This window comes from Drosophila erecta, unplaced genomic scaffold (genome assembly GCF_003286155.1).
Source record: "Drosophila erecta strain 14021-0224.00,06,07 unplaced genomic scaffold, DereRS2 tig00000000-arrow-pilon, whole genome shotgun sequence".
In the NCBI taxonomy this organism is placed as follows: Eukaryota; Metazoa; Arthropoda; class Insecta; order Diptera; family Drosophilidae; genus Drosophila; species Drosophila erecta.
The window spans coordinates 8,497,929-8,514,575 of record NW_020825194.1 but is presented as its reverse complement, the minus strand read 5'-3'; the positions used below and the strand labels follow the sequence as shown (position 1 = coordinate 8,514,575).

The 16,647-nt window shown below is 44.4% G+C and overlaps 3 protein-coding genes across 5 annotated transcripts; 1 reads left to right on the top strand and 2 right to left on the bottom strand.

The window, feature by feature from the left end:
* The first annotated feature begins 5 nt into the window (after positions 1-5).
* Positions 6-2,083, top strand: LOC6555204. The gene is made up of 5 exons (XM_001982036.3): positions 6-178; positions 268-441; positions 657-1,025; positions 1,122-1,390; positions 1,458-2,083. Exons 1-5 carry the CDS (start codon positions 19-21, stop codon positions 1,725-1,727), a joined length of 1,242 nt encoding a protein of 413 aa, XP_001982072.2. The 5' UTR covers positions 6-18; the 3' UTR covers positions 1,728-2,083.
* Positions 2,073-9,128, bottom strand: LOC6555203 (glutamate dehydrogenase, mitochondrial). Of its 2 annotated transcripts, XM_001982035.3 has the most exons (6): positions 8,618-9,128; positions 4,200-4,634; positions 3,811-4,130; positions 3,514-3,718; positions 3,099-3,137; positions 2,073-2,763 (listed from the first exon to the last, which is right to left on the bottom strand). In XM_001982035.3, exons 1-6 carry the CDS (start codon positions 9,033-9,035, stop codon positions 2,492-2,494), a joined length of 1,689 nt encoding a protein of 562 aa, XP_001982071.1. In that variant the 5' UTR covers positions 9,036-9,128; the 3' UTR covers positions 2,073-2,491. The 2 variants fall into 2 exon arrangements, with proteins under 2 accessions (XP_001982071.1, XP_015009308.1); XM_015153822.2 differs by lacking the exon at positions 3,099-3,137.
* An 829-nt stretch (positions 9,129-9,957) lies between these two features.
* Positions 9,958-14,812, bottom strand: LOC6555202 (putative fatty acyl-CoA reductase CG5065). 2 transcript variants are annotated; one of them, XM_026978172.1, is made up of 6 exons: positions 14,722-14,812; positions 12,950-13,203; positions 11,361-11,755; positions 11,017-11,126; positions 10,496-10,946; positions 9,958-10,436 (listed from the first exon to the last, which is right to left on the bottom strand). In XM_026978172.1, exons 2-6 carry the CDS (start codon positions 13,169-13,171, stop codon positions 10,019-10,021), a joined length of 1,596 nt encoding a protein of 531 aa, XP_026833973.1. In that variant the 5' UTR covers positions 13,172-13,203; positions 14,722-14,812; the 3' UTR covers positions 9,958-10,018. The 2 variants fall into 2 exon arrangements, with proteins under 2 accessions (XP_026833973.1, XP_001982070.1); XM_001982034.3 differs by having other exon boundaries at positions 12,950-13,185.
* Positions 14,813-16,647: the final 1,835 nt, after the last annotated feature.

The following is a 16,647-nucleotide window of genomic DNA, read 5'->3' as shown; positions in this document are numbered from 1 at the left end:
GGACTTGTTGTATCGACAATGGCACGGGGCGGTCACACCAGAAATACAGCCAAACAAAACAACAAAGCCATTCCAACCGCTAACAAATATATATCTTTCAACTTGACTCATTCGCATTCCGGTTGTCCGTCTCGCGCCTGCAGCATGTCTGAGAAGCCGTCTGTTCTGATTTTGGGTGGTAAGGGGCCGCACGGCATCCTCGTCTTTCCTCATACCCCCGCTCCGCACTTCCGCTTATCAGCATCGCTGCTCTTCCTCTTCCCGCAGGCTGCGGCTTCATTGGACGCAACTTGGCCACTTATCTGCTGGACAATGAACTGGCGCAGGAAATACGACTGGCCGATAAGACCCCTCCGCAGATGGCTTGGCTGAACGAGGAGCAGACGCGGGTCTTCGAGAGCGATCGGGTGGAGTTCTGCAGCGCCAACCTAATAAACGCCGGTAGGTAATCACGCTACATTAGGGTGGCTCGTTCTACCAGGATGCGGATCACAACGTCTTCGGATATAACCTTCTATAACCGTCTATACCGTATAGAAACAGGAAAAGGCTATCGGATGTGGAATTTCCAAGTACAATCTTGCTACCAAATCGAGCCACCCTAATGCAGTTGCACCTAAACTGGTTATAGGACGCTCCCCTTTGTTTTTCCACAGCCTCTTGCAAGGCGGCTTTTGCGCCACACCCCACCACCGGCCGGTCCTGGGACATCGTCATCAATTGTGCGGCCGAGACGCGTGCCAACCAGGATGATGCTGTCTACAAGGAGGGTATCCTCAAGCTAAGCTTGAATTGCGCCAATGAGGCGGCTAACCAGCGGGTCAAACGCTACGTGGAACTCAGCTCCGGATGTGTGAACAGCAGCGAGAAGACGCCGCTAAAAGAGGATTGCAAGTCGGATCCGTGGACGGGCGTGGCCAAGCAGAAGCTGAAGGTGGAGAAGGAACTGTCCAACATTGACGATCTCAGTTATACGGTCGTCCGTTTGCCCGTGGTCTATGGCATTGGCGATAAGCGCTATTTGAGTGAGTGTCCCTCTTCGCTGATACCCGATAATTGATGTAATTGACAAACCACATGGGTTAAACCCGACCCCACCGCCCATTGCCTTCTGTTCACAGTGCCGCGCATTATAATCGCTGCCATTTACAAATACCTCAACGAGACAATGAAGCTGCTGTGGAACGATGCCATGCGTTTGAATACGGTGCACGTATCGGACGTGTGCGCTGCCGTTTGGCAATTGGCACAGAGTCCCAAGACCGCCGGGCAGATCTACAACATCTGCGATGATTCAGCATCGACGCAGGGCACGATTAGTAATCTTTTGGTGGATATTTTCGACATCAATTTGGACTTCTTTGGCCTTGTAATGTCGAATTTGGCAAAAGTAAGTTAGCTTTTAATCGCCGCACTAAGCTTCAGCTTATTGTTAATCATTGACTTGAATTTTCCAGCTTTATCCCACGGACACCGTCAGTGAAATCAACGACAAGCACATGGCACCCTGGGCCGAGATTTGCCAGCGCAATGGCATCGACAACACACCGCTGACACCCTACCTCGATGAGGAGCAGCTCCAGCACAAGCACCTCTACTTGGATAACACGAAACTGAAAGACTTTGGCTATGTGCTGCAGCATCCGAAAGTCACTCGCGAGCTGCTCATGGAGATGATCAACGACTATGTGAAGCAGCAATTGTTTCCGAAATCGTTGGTTCTTTGATTCACTACTGCTATCAGGAGATTGCACAACGTTGACATGCACTCGGACCCGGAGATATACTTTCCCTGTAGCTCGTAGTCCACTAGTTTTTTAAACGATTATCAAACCTCTTCCAATTTGTATACGGACACGGATATTCTCACACGTACGCTGCGCTGTATCTGCGTTTTTTAATCACAAAAGTGTACTTATAGTATTATAGAACCATATATTTTTTATACATTCCAGTCGATCCAGCGATATATACGTTACTACGTACAAGTAGATTATTATTGAGACTAACAATTGTATTCCATTGTGATTAGCTAAGTGACCAACTCCAATCGACAATTAAAATGAGTTGAGTTTAGAGTTTAGTTTTGTGTATATTTGATTATTTTAATGTTACGGCAACGGAGCGATCGTACGATAAACGTGACTTGACGGTACGAGACGTTGCGATACATAATTGAAAATGCAATTGCTTCACTTTGACGCTCATTAACTTAAAAATTACAGAAAATCAACAATAATAAGCTCGCAACTTGTTCAACTTAATACGAAACACGGGCGAAAGTTGGCTTTTGTTTTTGTTTGTTTTTTAAAAGAGTTATTCCGGCCAGCTCCAATTGCCATAGATATAAATTACGATTCTTGCATTTCGGTTTTGTGACTTTTCATCTAAGACGGCGGTGCATGGAGCAATAGCAATAGTTATGCTCTTGAGTTCGATTGCTTAATTAACTAGTTAAGAGTCTGGGGGCTAATCAGCACACTCAGCGGGCTTAGAAGGCCAGGCCGGCATCGCGGTATGTGGTGAAGATCTTCTCAATGGAGTTGACATAGGCAGCGGTTCTGAGGTCCAGGCCCAGGTTGTACTTCATGGCCGTCTTCATGATGGCGCGGGCGGAGCGCTCCATGGTGTAGTCCAGGCCGGAGTGCACGATGTCCTTCTCGGAGGCGCCGGAGATGCGCTTCTGGAACGACTCGGATGGGGTCACGGGGATGCGACCGCCCACACGGCCGAAACGACGCTCCAGGGACTCTTGCACGGATTCTGCAGGAAGACAGCGATGGGGGAAACGAAAAAGGACAAAGCAATTAGTTAAGAGTGCCACATGCTCAAAAGACGACATTGACATATATGACAAGGTTTTAAGCCACCAAATTAGATTCCGAATTAAAGCATAGGATTGGATGGTTCCTAGTATTAGTATGATTATGATATAGAATTTTTGTTTGGATAAAGCAGAAATAACAAGTAATAAATGCACAGAATAATGGTTACAGAACAAAACTAACTACAAAAAGAGGTAAACATGAGGTAGAAATAGTTTCTTGGGCTTTAGGATGGATAGGTGGTAACGAAAAGAATTAATAATCAGAATGTACCGTCATTAATGATTCTTTCAATTGACTGTTGGACTGAGGCTACATTGTTGATAGAGAAACGGAAAAAGAAGAAGAATAAACAACGAATTACTTAGATGATACTTCAAAATTAAATTACGATCTTAGAGTCTCTTGGTTATGGTTTGATTTTTGAGTGTAGGTGGATAGGATCGAAAGTAAATTAAAGAGAAACGAAATTCGGATGTACTAAACCAATATGGGAAGAGCAAATGCCGAAAGAGCAAGCGCTATTCTGAAAGGTTTTGTTTACTAAAATAAATAGCATAACTTATCCATGATCAATGGGCCAAAATAAACTTATTTCGATAGATAGTTCGGTAGATAGAGAGATGAGTAGAAAGTGCCTTCGAGAGCCTATTATTCTGGATAATAATAGTGATATAATATAACTTACCGAGCAGATGGTAGTTGGACTCGCGCTCATACTTGAAGGTCAGGCGACCGTACGAGACGTGGTTCAGGTTCTTCAGCCACTCGAAGAAGGAGACGGTGACACCGCCGGCGTTGATGTACAGATCGGGGATGACCAGGATGTTGCGATCGATGAGGATCTTGTCGGCAGCGGGGGTGGTGGGGCCGTTGGCAGCCTCGGCAATGATCTAAAATTTATTAAAATTAAATATTAACTATATCGAAACGAAAATATACCATTTTTACAGGATTCTCTTGGTATAATCAATTCGAAGATTACCTTAGCTTGGATACGGTTGGCATTCTCGCTGGTGATGACCTTCTCGACGGCAGCCGGAATGAAGATGTCGCACTTCTCGAACATGAGGTTCTCGCCCTCGTAGGGCTTGGCGTTCTGGTAGCCCACAATGGTGCCGTGCTCGTTCTTGTAGTCCTCCAGCAGCTTGGGGTCAATGCCCTCCGGGTTGAACAGAGTGCCGTCGTGCTCAATGACTCCGATGCAGGTGGCACCGGCGCGGGTCAGATAGCGGGTGGTGTGCAGGCCCACGTTTCCGAAGCCCTGGACGATGAAGGTCTTGCCGCCCCAGCCGGGAGTGGTGCCTAAGGATTGAGATACGACCATTAGGATGATGCTCTTTCATAATTTAACAGCGATGAATCGACACTTACCGATCTGGCTCATGTAGTTGGCCTCGTTGATGAAGTTCTCCAGGCCGTGGAAGACACCGCGACCGGTGGCCGAGACGCGTCCGTGGATGCCGCCCTGGTTGATGGGCTTGCCGGTGACACAGGCATGGGCATTGATGTCCAGGTGACCGATGGTCTTGGCATAAGTATCGGCAATCCAGGACATCTCGCGCTCGCCGGTTCCCATGTCGGGGGCGGGCACATCGACGCCGGGTCCAATGAAGCCCTTCTTGGCCAACTCAAGGGTGAAGCGACGGGTGATCTTCTCCAGCTCGTGCTCGGAGTACTCCTTGGGGTTGATCTTCAGGCCAGCCTTGGCACCGCCGAATGGCACATCCACGCAGGCGCACTTGAAGGTCATCAGGGCAGACAGGGCTTTGACCTCATCGCGTGACACATCCAACGAGAAACGGATGCCTGCAAGGGGAAAACAATTGCATAAGCACATTACGTATACGACAGGTGTGCAGAACTTTCGGCGACCTTGTTGCAGCTTTCATTTTTGGCCTAAATCCAACAGACAAATTCAAAAATAGACGACAAACTACACGAATTCCTCGCAGAAAGCAAAAGTTCTCCTCGAACCGGTGATACAATCTAACATTTCTTGGCTGCTTTACCAATTCACGTGCCCTAAAAACAAAATCATTGCATCTGGCAGACGTGGGGAAACCTTTCGCAGATGACGCAACAGACCCAAGAGAACCGTATCAGAAACCATAAAAATCCCTCCTTTGGTCTTATCTTTATTTGCTTGGCACATTTAATGTTGATATCTTTGGTAAGGCCGCGATTAGATAAGCCAAAGTTTTCTGCTTGTAATTCGAATTTAATAAGCGTGTTCAATTGTAAGAACTTTAAAGAGCAAAGTGCCCGCTTTTTATGGATCGATAAACATAATTGCGGCTTTATTGGCAAGAGCAAGTTCCACCAAATGGCCTCTATACAGACATTTGTGTGAAGAACTATGTGAATTAATGACTTCCCGATTAGAACCCCGGGACGAGCCCCCAAAAACAAGATCATAAAATCCAAAATTAGCTTAGTGCTTTCGAATACACTGAATGCCATGTTGCCAAGCCGATAGTGACCATGAATAAAGCGAACTTTAGGTTTCTCCCCATAAAAAACAAAATCTGAAATGGTTTTTGGCACTCGAAATGAATTGGCATTATCAGCTGTGTAGAACTGGAACTTATAAACAAGCTAAACGATGAGTACACAAATTCACAAATTACAATTCACTATGTACCGATTGAAACTTATTTGAGTATCATTGTTTTTCAAGGGGCAGTCTGATTTGAAAGTACATTTTCCTGTCGCAACTGAAGTAAGTGAATTATGATCCGTATGCTTGTAAACAACCTAAAAATAGGTTCTTCTAGGCTCTTACTGAATCTGTAATCTCTAGCAGCACACAATCTTTGGTTTATAATAATAAAATTTAAGATAAGTGAGCTGGTGTTATGTTGATTATATTCACAGGGTGTGAAAGAACAATTCTCTCTTTTAGAAAAGACCCTTATTATAGGTTCTTTCAGCCAAACTAACGATTATAATAGGTACTTTTTGAGTCTGGAGCCCCTTTCTTCCGGGCATTCGGCGTCTGCTCTTTGCCTTTCCGCTGAGTCAAGCCGTCATATCGAATCGAAGCCCAAGTCCAGCTGAGAATGGTGCTGACTGTACCCACAGCGCTTGACGACAGCGAATCTTGATTCTCTATTTGGCGAAGCCCCAGTCTTCGCCTTTCTTTTCGCTTATGCTTACCATAAAAAAAGAAGAAAAAATTCAGCAGAAATGCCAGAGAAGCAGCAACAACCGGCTTTATCAGGCGACTTGTTTTCGCTTTTTGCCAAATACTTTTCGAAAAACAATACAAAAATGAATCTATTAAGGCAGCTATCTTTGGAACCCAGCTATATAGTCTAGTTGGGCTTGCTTATACAATCGGTGCGATAACACATTTGGGGGCTCGATCGTGTGGCTGTGTGTGCCATATAGCCACGTCTATAGGTGTGGATAGAAGTCTATATGTATGCGCCATTGGCAACAGGCGAAGATCTTTTTGTTTTTCGTATAGACCAAACCGGTTGCCTCAGCGGGTCAGCTGACCAGAATTCTACGCCATATGATTAGAATGGCGAGTACAAATACTGCTCCGAAATCTTTCTGTTCGGGGGCCTTGAGATCTCTATGCTCGATAAGATTGGGGACTAGAACGGAAGTGACGCTGATATGGACGCACCCCCAGCAAAGTTCAGTAGCGAAAACATGCCATTTCGATTCCATCGTGATCAACTGTTTAGCTGTGCACTAGATAATGAGGAGAGGTTTGTTTTTTTTTTTTTTTTTGTTTTTCCAGGTGCTGAGTATCGGAACCCCTTAAGTTTAACACAATTGACAACGATTTGCATACGCATTTTTCGAGTGCAACTCTCGAGGGGAGCAAATCGAATCGGAACTTGTTTGTCAATAAGATAACTGCCAAGTACTTGTGGGAAACGCTATTTACTTGAACTAAAGTGTGCACTTGTGTGGACAAGTGTTGCCTCATATAATAAATATGTATTATATACTGGCGATAGGGCCGGTTTACACTATCAGTTTTGTATTTCGTCGCGTTTGAATGCATCACTTGTAGCAGACTCCTCAATTGCCTAGACAATCAATGTAGATCGGTTCATCGACATGTGTAGAAAGTTCCATAGTCGTAGACCAGATCAAATCGGTTTTGAATGGACCCCCATGGGTTGAAATAAAAAACAGCACACTGGTACAGCATATGACGCATGTATCCTAAACTCCCAGTTCTGGTTCAGATCTTTTTTTTGGCACAACGTGACCATCACGTGAACAAAGCCGAATGGACAGACAATCCAGGCAAATTGAAACCAGTTCTTCAGAGGCACAAGCAACTAAACATTCGGCAGGGAACCAAATGAAACGAAATTCATGAGCCGGCTTTTTTTTAAGTGGCATTTTTGCCGAAATTCGAGACCGGACTTGATGTATGTACATACGCAGAACGCATTAAATAATTAACAGCTAAATGGCAGATGCATCAGCGGGAATTAGCATTAATTAGAGCATGGAGCGCAAACGCAAAATGGTAGCCATTAAACACTGTCCATTGATCTAGTACTAAGTAAATAAATAGAATAGGAATTTTTAGCACCTTCAACTGAAATAGCAGAGCGCTATTTGAGTGAATCATTAACGGGCCAGCCATAAGGTGGATTCACTTAGTAACAGGCTGTTTACACAACTTTTGGTGACCCAAACTAAGCCACATGATCGATCGAAATATGGATCGAAAACAAGATCATAAAGTGCTAAGAAGCGTGGCAATAATCGTAAACAACAAATTGTAGGGCCATAGCGTTTTTTGGCTGCTTTTGTTTTCTATTTTTGCGCATAACCAAGGTCAGATAAGACTCCCTGGCCGAATTTTTTTCACTACATATTTTTGTCGTGTTTTTTTCTCTTTTTGCTTTTGATAAGCAACAAGCAGATTCTAAATTAATAACGTGAGACGAAGCCAAAAAAAACAGAATTCGAAACAAACAATTTTCTTGGCCTGACAACAAGGTGTTTTTTTTTATATTTTCTTTGTGGTTGGGGGCGTTACTTTTTATACAGCACTTGACTCACTGTGCAGTGCTGTGTTCTCATTTCAATTAGAAAGCAAAACACAAGCAAAAGTTCATTAAAAATAGCACCCAGCCAAAGGAAAAACAAACAAAAACAAGCAGCGAAAGAATCGAAATACATTTGCCAGCTCGAAAATAATAAAATGTGCGAAAAGCGGGCACAGTATATTATGCATTGTACATCTGTTTTTGAATGGTGGCACACTTGAAGGGTTTGGAAATCTAATGGAAACACGTGTAGTACCATAAGGCCGAGCCTTATGCAATGCGGCCTAAAAACCCTCCAAAGAAAAAGGGGTTGAATTGGGGGGCCGAGGCGGCTAAAACGTAAACAAAACAGGCGGCGGTACATGCGCAGAACGTGGGGAAAAGGGGAACAGGGGAAAGGGGGTCTGTGTGGCTCATACTGGGTTACATAACTTCGAAAAATCAAGACGAAATGCCAGAAATGCCCAAGGAAAAATCGATTTGCATCGAGCAACAACTGCTGTTCTAGGGTTTTCAAAACCGGAGTAAGTGCTGACATATTTTAGCCTTAAACCTGCTTGTTAATTGCACTTTTTGCTGCAGGTTTGCAGGGGAAACTGAATCATCTAGTGGTCTCTTGAAATATAGCACTTTAGTGGGTTTGGTTTTTCGTTTGCATCCCTTTAAAGTTCCTCTTAAGTCGCATTATACTATAGAGTATCTATCTACCTTATTGTAGAGCTCTGTCTATGATATCTTGGGTTATCTTGGGTCAACACTTGCCTCCCTTGGTGGGCGTCTTGTGGGTGCTGTGCTGGGCACGGTAGCCGGTGATCATCTCGTAGTTGCCGGCATCGCGGCGCAGGGGGAAGGCGATCTCGATGATGTGGTCGCAGGGCTGCATCAGCATGAGGATGCCCTTCACCTTCTGCTTCTTCTCGTCGCGGGTCAGCTTGCCCTTCATGTCGTCCACCAGCGACTCCTCGGCGATTTGGCAGCCGCGATGGAAGAAGTACTCGACCATGTCAAAGAAGCGCGGATCCTTGGCGGTGGGCACATCCTTGAGGCGATCGGGTATCTGATGTTCGGTGGCATAGCCACGGCTCGACTGCATCACGGCCGTGGGCAGGGCTTTAGCCAGCGTGGCCAGCTCCTGCTGGCGGAGGGCGCCCTGGCGGGCCAGACTCTTCAGGTGATACATGCTGCTAATTACTTGGACTCGGCTACCAACTCTTCTGTTCTGCACAACCGCTCGCTACTCGACGCCGCACCAAACTGGCCGAGGCACTCGTTTACATATGCATATATATGTCGGCTTTTTCGGACCGCCGAGCTTTTGGCTCTCTCGCGAGTGCGCTGGAGAGGAGTACACCTCTCACCGAGAGCGAAAAGCTCATCTGCGGGTGGGGTGCCCGCTAGAAACGCGGCTCCATCGCCGGCGGATTACTCGCTTCGTTGCCAAGGAGAGATTAGGTATTTGTTATCGGTTTCACGTTCACGTTTTTCTTTGACTCCAAGATTAAGCTATGATTTATCATCTTCGGCTATTTTTCGAGTTCAGGGGGTTCTGCATATTTTAGAAAGCACTTGGAATGTAAATCTGCATTCAAATTTAGAAATTTTTTTTTTTGTAATTTTTCTGATGTTATGATTATGTAGACATTAAAAAATGTCCCAAAAGCTGAAGTTCTACAATCCATAACTCAACTTATCTTAATCGGATTTTAAAGTGGCATACCTCTAAATGTTTCTGGCGCAATTCTCTAAAAAACTGCATTCAAATTTAGAATTTTATTTTTTTTTAATTTTTTTGTAAATTTTTTGAAATGATATTGTAGAAATTCAAAAAAATTAAAAAATGTCCCAAGGCTGAAGTTTTGCATTCCATAACTCAACTAATCTTAATCGGATTTTAAAGTGTCATACCTCTAAATGTTTCTGGTGCAGTTCTCTAAAAATCTGCATTAAAATTTAGAAATTTATTTTTTTTACATTTTTTTGTAATTTTTCTGATGTATGATATTGTAGAAATTCCAAAAAATTAAAAAATGGCCCAAGGCTGAAGTTTTATATCGAGTTCGATTTTTCACACAAATTCGAACATTAAAAGTAAAACACAGCAGTTAACTTAAAAAGAAACAAAATCTTGCGGACTATATTTGAAGTACAAAATTAAAAAGGAGCTTATAGGTGTATGGTGCTGTTTCGCTCATGGTAAATGGTGTTGAGTGAGGATCGAATGAAGGCATCGCCCCGCTCCACTAAGCCATCCAGATGGGTCCACAGGAACCAGAAGCTGAGGGAGAAGAACAGCACCTTGCTGACCCAGTCGAGGATGTACAGGCGGCGCAGGACCTTCCTGGCGTGCGGTAAGGTGGCCTCGCTCTCGCCGAGGATATAGGTGCGCATGCCCACGATGTAGTTGCTGATGTAGGTCTCCCAGTTGACCTGACCCACCGACGTGTCGAAGAGGTCCTGATCCAGGAGGCTCAGCTGACTGCTCATCTCCTGGAAGCGCTCGTTTCGGAACACCCACTCCTTCGTTGTGTAGTACTGCAGCAGCTTTAGACCCATGGACACTTTGCGTTGGACATTAAGTAAGCTGGCAGGAAATAATTCATGAGATTTTAAAGTTAACATGCCATTAAAAGCTTTACTTACAATGGCTTTTGGCCAAAGACGAGCAGCCAAAAGTCGATGAAGTAGGCGGGCAGATAGTGGAAGAAGATGACGCAGAAGAGGTGGTGGTAGTAGTTCTTTTTGATGGATCCACCCGGATACCAGAGCGCAACGCTGAGCGGCGTTTCGTAGAAGAATCGACGACCCGTCTCGATGCTGTCGCCCCAGGACATCAGCGCCTTGCTGGAGATGCACAGATTGCAGAACTCGACGCCCGTCTGCTGGTTACCCTTCTCCTGGCTGGCCTTGCCGCGCTGATAGCCGCACAGGATCATGCCGTTGATGGCCTTGTCCACGGGTATCACCGTGGAGGCGTAGTCCGGATTGCAGTGCATCGATCGGATGACTCCGCGGGCGGCGCCGATCATTAGGCCGGTGGGTCCATTGACGCCCTCAATCCAGCCGGGCAATGGCTCGTGAATGGCGGCCGTCACTGCGATGGATTTAATAAAGCAATTAGCCAGGAGGCACAACACAAAAAGTAGACACTCTGTGGTACCCACCGATCGAGGGCCTTGTGATGATTATGGGCAGCTTATTGTTGTATCTGCAAATTAAATCTTCCGACAGCGCCTTGCTGTAAGCGTACGTGTTTGGCAAGCCGTTTAGTAATCTGAAAATAAGCCAAAGAAACTGGTTATTAGGTGCCAAGGTACGTCTGTAAAGGAGCATGACACTATAGGCACTTTATTGCCCTAAACTATTATACTAGAGCCACTATTTAGACAGCCTAAATCTTTATTAACGTTTGTTTACTAAAAGTGAGTGCTGCTCAAAATTCATTGGATTGGATGTTAATAATAACAGCAATATCTGTGACTCAGGAAGACAAACTCAAACCACTTACTTGGGTGTAATCTCCGCCAGAGCGGCGTCGTCCATTGTCTCCACCATCTCGATGATGGAGAAGGGGTTCTGTGGAGCCGGGTAGGCTCGCTCCTCCAGCACGCTCTCGTTGCACTGGCAGTAGGAGGTGGACACATGTACCAGGGCCTGCAGCTGGCTCATCTTCTCGGCGAGGCGTAGGACCTTCAGGGTGCCCACCACGTTCATCATGACCATGGGACGGAGCGGCTGGTCGAAGCGCACATTGGCCGCACAGTGGAACACCACCTCGACGTTGGAGGCGAGTGTGTTGGTGTCATTGGCGCTCAGGCCAAGGTCCGGCTCCAGCAGATCGCCCTTTACCACGCGCACCTTGTCCACGATGCCGGGATTCTTCTCCAGCAGCTTGCTAAAGATCTGAAAGCGAAAATAAAAGGCGGTCGGTCATTAGTTAAGTGTCATGGCGTTGGAATTGCAATTTGGTTCCAAACGGCCTGCTGTTCCACTGGCTAGAATCGCCTAATGGGCCATGTCGCTGGTTTTAGCGCCGGCTTAACGTCCAACAATTAAGAGTCATTGTAATTTTTGGATTTTTTCTACCAATAATGATCACCTTGACTTATAAACGCCATGGATGTGTTTGAGTGGGTCGCTTTGTGGGCTCCACGTAACACCGGATTTCAGTGTCTTTGAGCTATGCGATAATTTGGTAATTTGCGGGAGTTGCGTTTGAGGTTTTCCCTTTTTGGCGGAGGGCAAACGGGGTATTAGCTCAGTTATGGCATATAATTATATAGAATTTATATCTGAGTTCACGTGCGAGTGCGTCGCGATTCGGATTCGGATTCGGAATTGTCAGGCTGTCTGAGGTGGAAATTATGGCTAACGGCCGGTGGGCAAGGCCATAATACTGATCGCATCGGATTTTGTAAGATCTTTATTGACGTGTGGCTGACTTGAAATGGAGTGTCTCAATCTATGACTAACTCACATATCTCACTTTGAAATAATCGGAAAACTATTACAAACGTGTGGTAAATGAACGATTAATTGTATCAAAACTATACTGGCTATGCAATATCTGGCTGTACACATAGATGCAAGCTCAAATTTTGGAGTTCTCAGCTAAATTATAACCACAAGCAGAATTACGAAATATCAAAGATTTAGTTGGGGAATTATGAAATTAGCTACAGCCAGATATTCTTGGTGGTTTCCCCTACAAAACAAATGATTTAGTAGAATTTTAGTTGTGCTGTAATTAAATATTGGTCAATAATTTTTGGAGAACCCCCGGAAATGTAATTGTTTTCGCTTCAGCTGGTAATTATTAGAAAATCCAAATCACACAAATCAATATTGTTATTTTTAATTGGCAACATAGCAGATTGTACGATTCCATGGAAATTTGATGCACTTCGTTGCACTTAATATAGCCATTACGCATACATCACGTGGTAAAACGGAGAGTGGCAATCTAAGTAGCTGCTAATTTAGCTGCTCCAAGCGAGGGGCTGGGCCTTTTTTACGAGCCATAAACTATTCAATTTACAGCATTTAAGAATGGAATGCATTGACTTCCGGTAGTTGAAGGCGATTCGGGTAACTTACCACACACTTGAAGTACTGCTCCTTGCGCACACTGGGATCGACTCCCTTTTTGGTGCGTATCAATAGATATATGACGTTCAGGTCGGCACAGCTGCGTAGTAGTTTCTCCACCAGAACCTTGCCCATAAATCCGGTGGCACCCGTAATCAGGATGGTTTTGTTTGCATAGAACTTGGCAATATCGGACTCGCCGCAATCGGCATCGCTCCTCAGTATGTCCATGGTAAAGCAGTGATCTGTAATCGCAAAGTAGTCTACACATTCATTAAGGGAATACAATGACCTCTTAGAGTAACCAATGCTTCAAAGGATTCTGTTTACTTTGTAAAACGGGAAGTGACGATGAGGCCGTAGTACGTTCACTTGTATATTTTCAAGATCGAGCTACTGGCCATTTGTTTGTCTAACCTACTCCGGGCCAGATTCTTTTTCAATGTCAGCAGCGGATACTAGTGAAATACGATCAAGCAGCGGCAACTGCGGAGTGTTGACCAACCGCATGTAATTGCCGCGGCCAATTGGGATTCGGGGGTCCGTTCCCCTGGAACCCCCTGATTCCCATCACCATCTGGGATACCATCACACCTCCGTACATCATCTGTTTGCGTTGGTAAATAGTGACAAGTTTAAAGACCTGTTAGCGGCCACCGTCTGTTTGTTTATTTCGTGTTTGGAAAGTGTCCGTCCCGCAATGGGTTAATGTGTGGTCCATTGCTTTATTTTGGGTTTTTATTTTCGGGTCTTTGGTTTTTAGTGTGTGCATTAGGCTCTTGGGCAATGCGTGTGCGGGTGGAAGTCCAAGCAATTAGCCAGGTTATGATGACCTAAGCGATTTCCACCCATAAAAAGCCTTTGCATTTCACTTTCGTTTTATGGGCGCACTGATTAAAGTAGTTTACCTTTTTATGCGCACATCATGAGAAACAAAACTAAATCTTATGGAATGTTTTTTCTTTATAGTAAGTGAACTACCGCCTATTGCCATTGCATCACATTTGAGAAATAAACTGAATCATTGATTGATTGCAAAATTATAGAATGCTGCATTTGTTAAGTTATTCAAACACAATTGTTTACGTTTCCGACAAGCCAATTAAAACATTTATAAGTTATTCACTAATTCTAGTTTCTAGTTTTACAGTTTACTTAAAAGACCTTACACTTAACTTTCTTAAGGAAAAAACCACAATTAGCATAGACGTTACTAAATCACTCCAAAATGTTTGGAGCCGAAAATGTAGTGTTCAACATTTTTGCCTGTACCCTAGTTGAAGAATATACAGCATTGTTGTCCCAGGAAAGTGTATGCTTAAATATGCACAATTTTGCAATCTCCTAAATTCATGCAAATGTTCGTTTCCTGTGGTAACCATTCCACTTCTCGCGTCCCAAACAAAAGACTTAAGGCACAAACTCGAATCCATTTGCTCTTTTTCATTCTAACGGCATTAATTTCCATTGAATTTTATTCCCATTGTTATTACAGATCCGATCTGAGTTTTTTTAATTCCTGAACTAGCACACACTATACACAGCATTTCACGCCTCCTTTTTTTTGGGCGGACGGACAGATGCACGTAACTCGAGGCATGCAATTTATGACATTCGCACACATTTCGCTTACAATTGTTGGATTGACTTTTGTTTTCATTGGGGCTTTTCGTGTCAATTGTAAGGGCAAACACACACGGAGCCAAAGTTCACGGGGGGATTAGGATGGCCAACGACTATTGGGCCAAGTTATTAGCACCACGATTGGATCTGAAACTCACTTCTCAGGCGACGGTGACTGGCGAATCTTTGAGTGATGTTGTTGGCGGTCTCGAATTGAATCGGTTGAAAACTCAGCGGCAACTGAATTGAAAGCGGGCAATTGGCTTGAAGTTATACTCGGCTCAAAGGAAACTCAGTTCTGCCGGCGTCGCTGCCTCCCCAACGCCGCACCAATACAATTACCCGCTCTGTGCACAACGTGTGCGGCCACAGGTGTGTGTGTGTGTGTGTGTGTGGTGGCCAGGTGAACAGCGCTGCTTTCCGGGTTGTATCAGGCGTAAGATGAGCTTGCCCTCAGCCAGGCAATAAAGCCGAAAAAACACACACCGAATCGAAACACTCGAATTAAAGCCAATTAAACGGCACTTAAACGGCACACTCAAAGTCGAGCAAGGGCAATGCAAATGGATCTCCCATCTGGACGAGCCCAACTGCAATGGGCTGGCAACCCTAGTCGGAGTCCAAAACAAAATTCCCCTCGACCGCAAAAAAAGGAGCCGCACCAAACCAAGGCCAGCCACTTGAGGTGGCCCTAAAAAAGCGCATGTCATCCATGGCAGCGAAACAGATGCATATATACAGTACGGCTTCTTTGAGGGGAACTTCCTGTATATCAGGCTTATCAAACACACTCACCCATTTCCAAAGTTCCATAAAATCCATTTTATCTGCGAGTACTGGTCACAGTATTATTTCCATTTAATCTATGTTTTATCTAATTAAAACTCGTTTGCAATGTATCTTAACTCAAATGATGAATTATTAAAAATGATAATGAAATCATTTGCTTGACACCTGAGCATTCAACCAATTAAAACAATTTAATTAGGATTAGAAAACCTAGTTGATAGTCGTAATATTTGAAGCTCCACTGTAGTGGAATATGCACGAATTCAGACAACGCATACCAGCGCATTTCCGCGCTAAAATGCATTCATGCAATTTTCGGCTGTAGAAGAGATTTTTTCATCTTGGAGGAACCTGATCCACGGCTGCAAGTTGTGATAATGGCCAGTTAAAAAAAAAAGTTGCCCCGTCAGGTGAGTTGGCTTGTGAGCTGGCGTAATGTGGGGATGAGGGGCATGGGCATTGGACAGATTGGAGCACAGGATCGCTGGGGATTTCACAATCTGGTAACAAGCCACAACAGAAGATGTCGTGATGAGACGACCTTGAAATTGTGATTCAGCAACGTCTCCGTTACGTTTTCATTTTTTTCCAGCCGGGTATGTTGGCCTGCGGACCTTGCGGCTAATAACAGGCTTCGCAGCTCATCAGTTGTATTCCATTTCCCTTTCCTTTGATGACATAATTTGTTTTGGCAGCCCAAGTCGTTGGACGGTCGCCCCTGGTCCAGCCCAATTCATAGTGCCACTCTAATTGGTTCTGTAAACGCGACAGAACCGAGGAAACTGTCTCGTCACCCGTCCGCGAATTGCACGACCAATCCAAATCTCAACTTCCCAGTTGCCCAGCTCCCAGTTCGTCTCTAGTCAAGCGGAAGAGGTTTCAACACACGTGCCCGAATCTCCAAAAAACTCCTTGGAAAATGTCTTTGATCTTTGCCTTTTACACTCCTCGTTTTCTATGTGCAATCTAATAATCTTGAATCTCAGCTGAATCCTGTTTGACTTCCATCTGGTTACTAACTAGCTAATATTTGCCTTTCACACATTTGTTGTTTATAAGCTTTATTCAGAACTCTATACTTGTAGCTTATAATTAACCATTTTTTTAATGCACAACTTAAAAACCCATAAAATTTTCCTATTGTTGATGAATTACGTCAAACATTTCCATAAAGATTAGCAATTTTTTTTAGATAAAACGCAAAATTGTATTGTTTTTAATTAAGCAAGTCTAAGTCTTACGTGAGAATTAAGTTAGAATATTGGCATTAGCTGAAGTGGAATATAACTAAATTG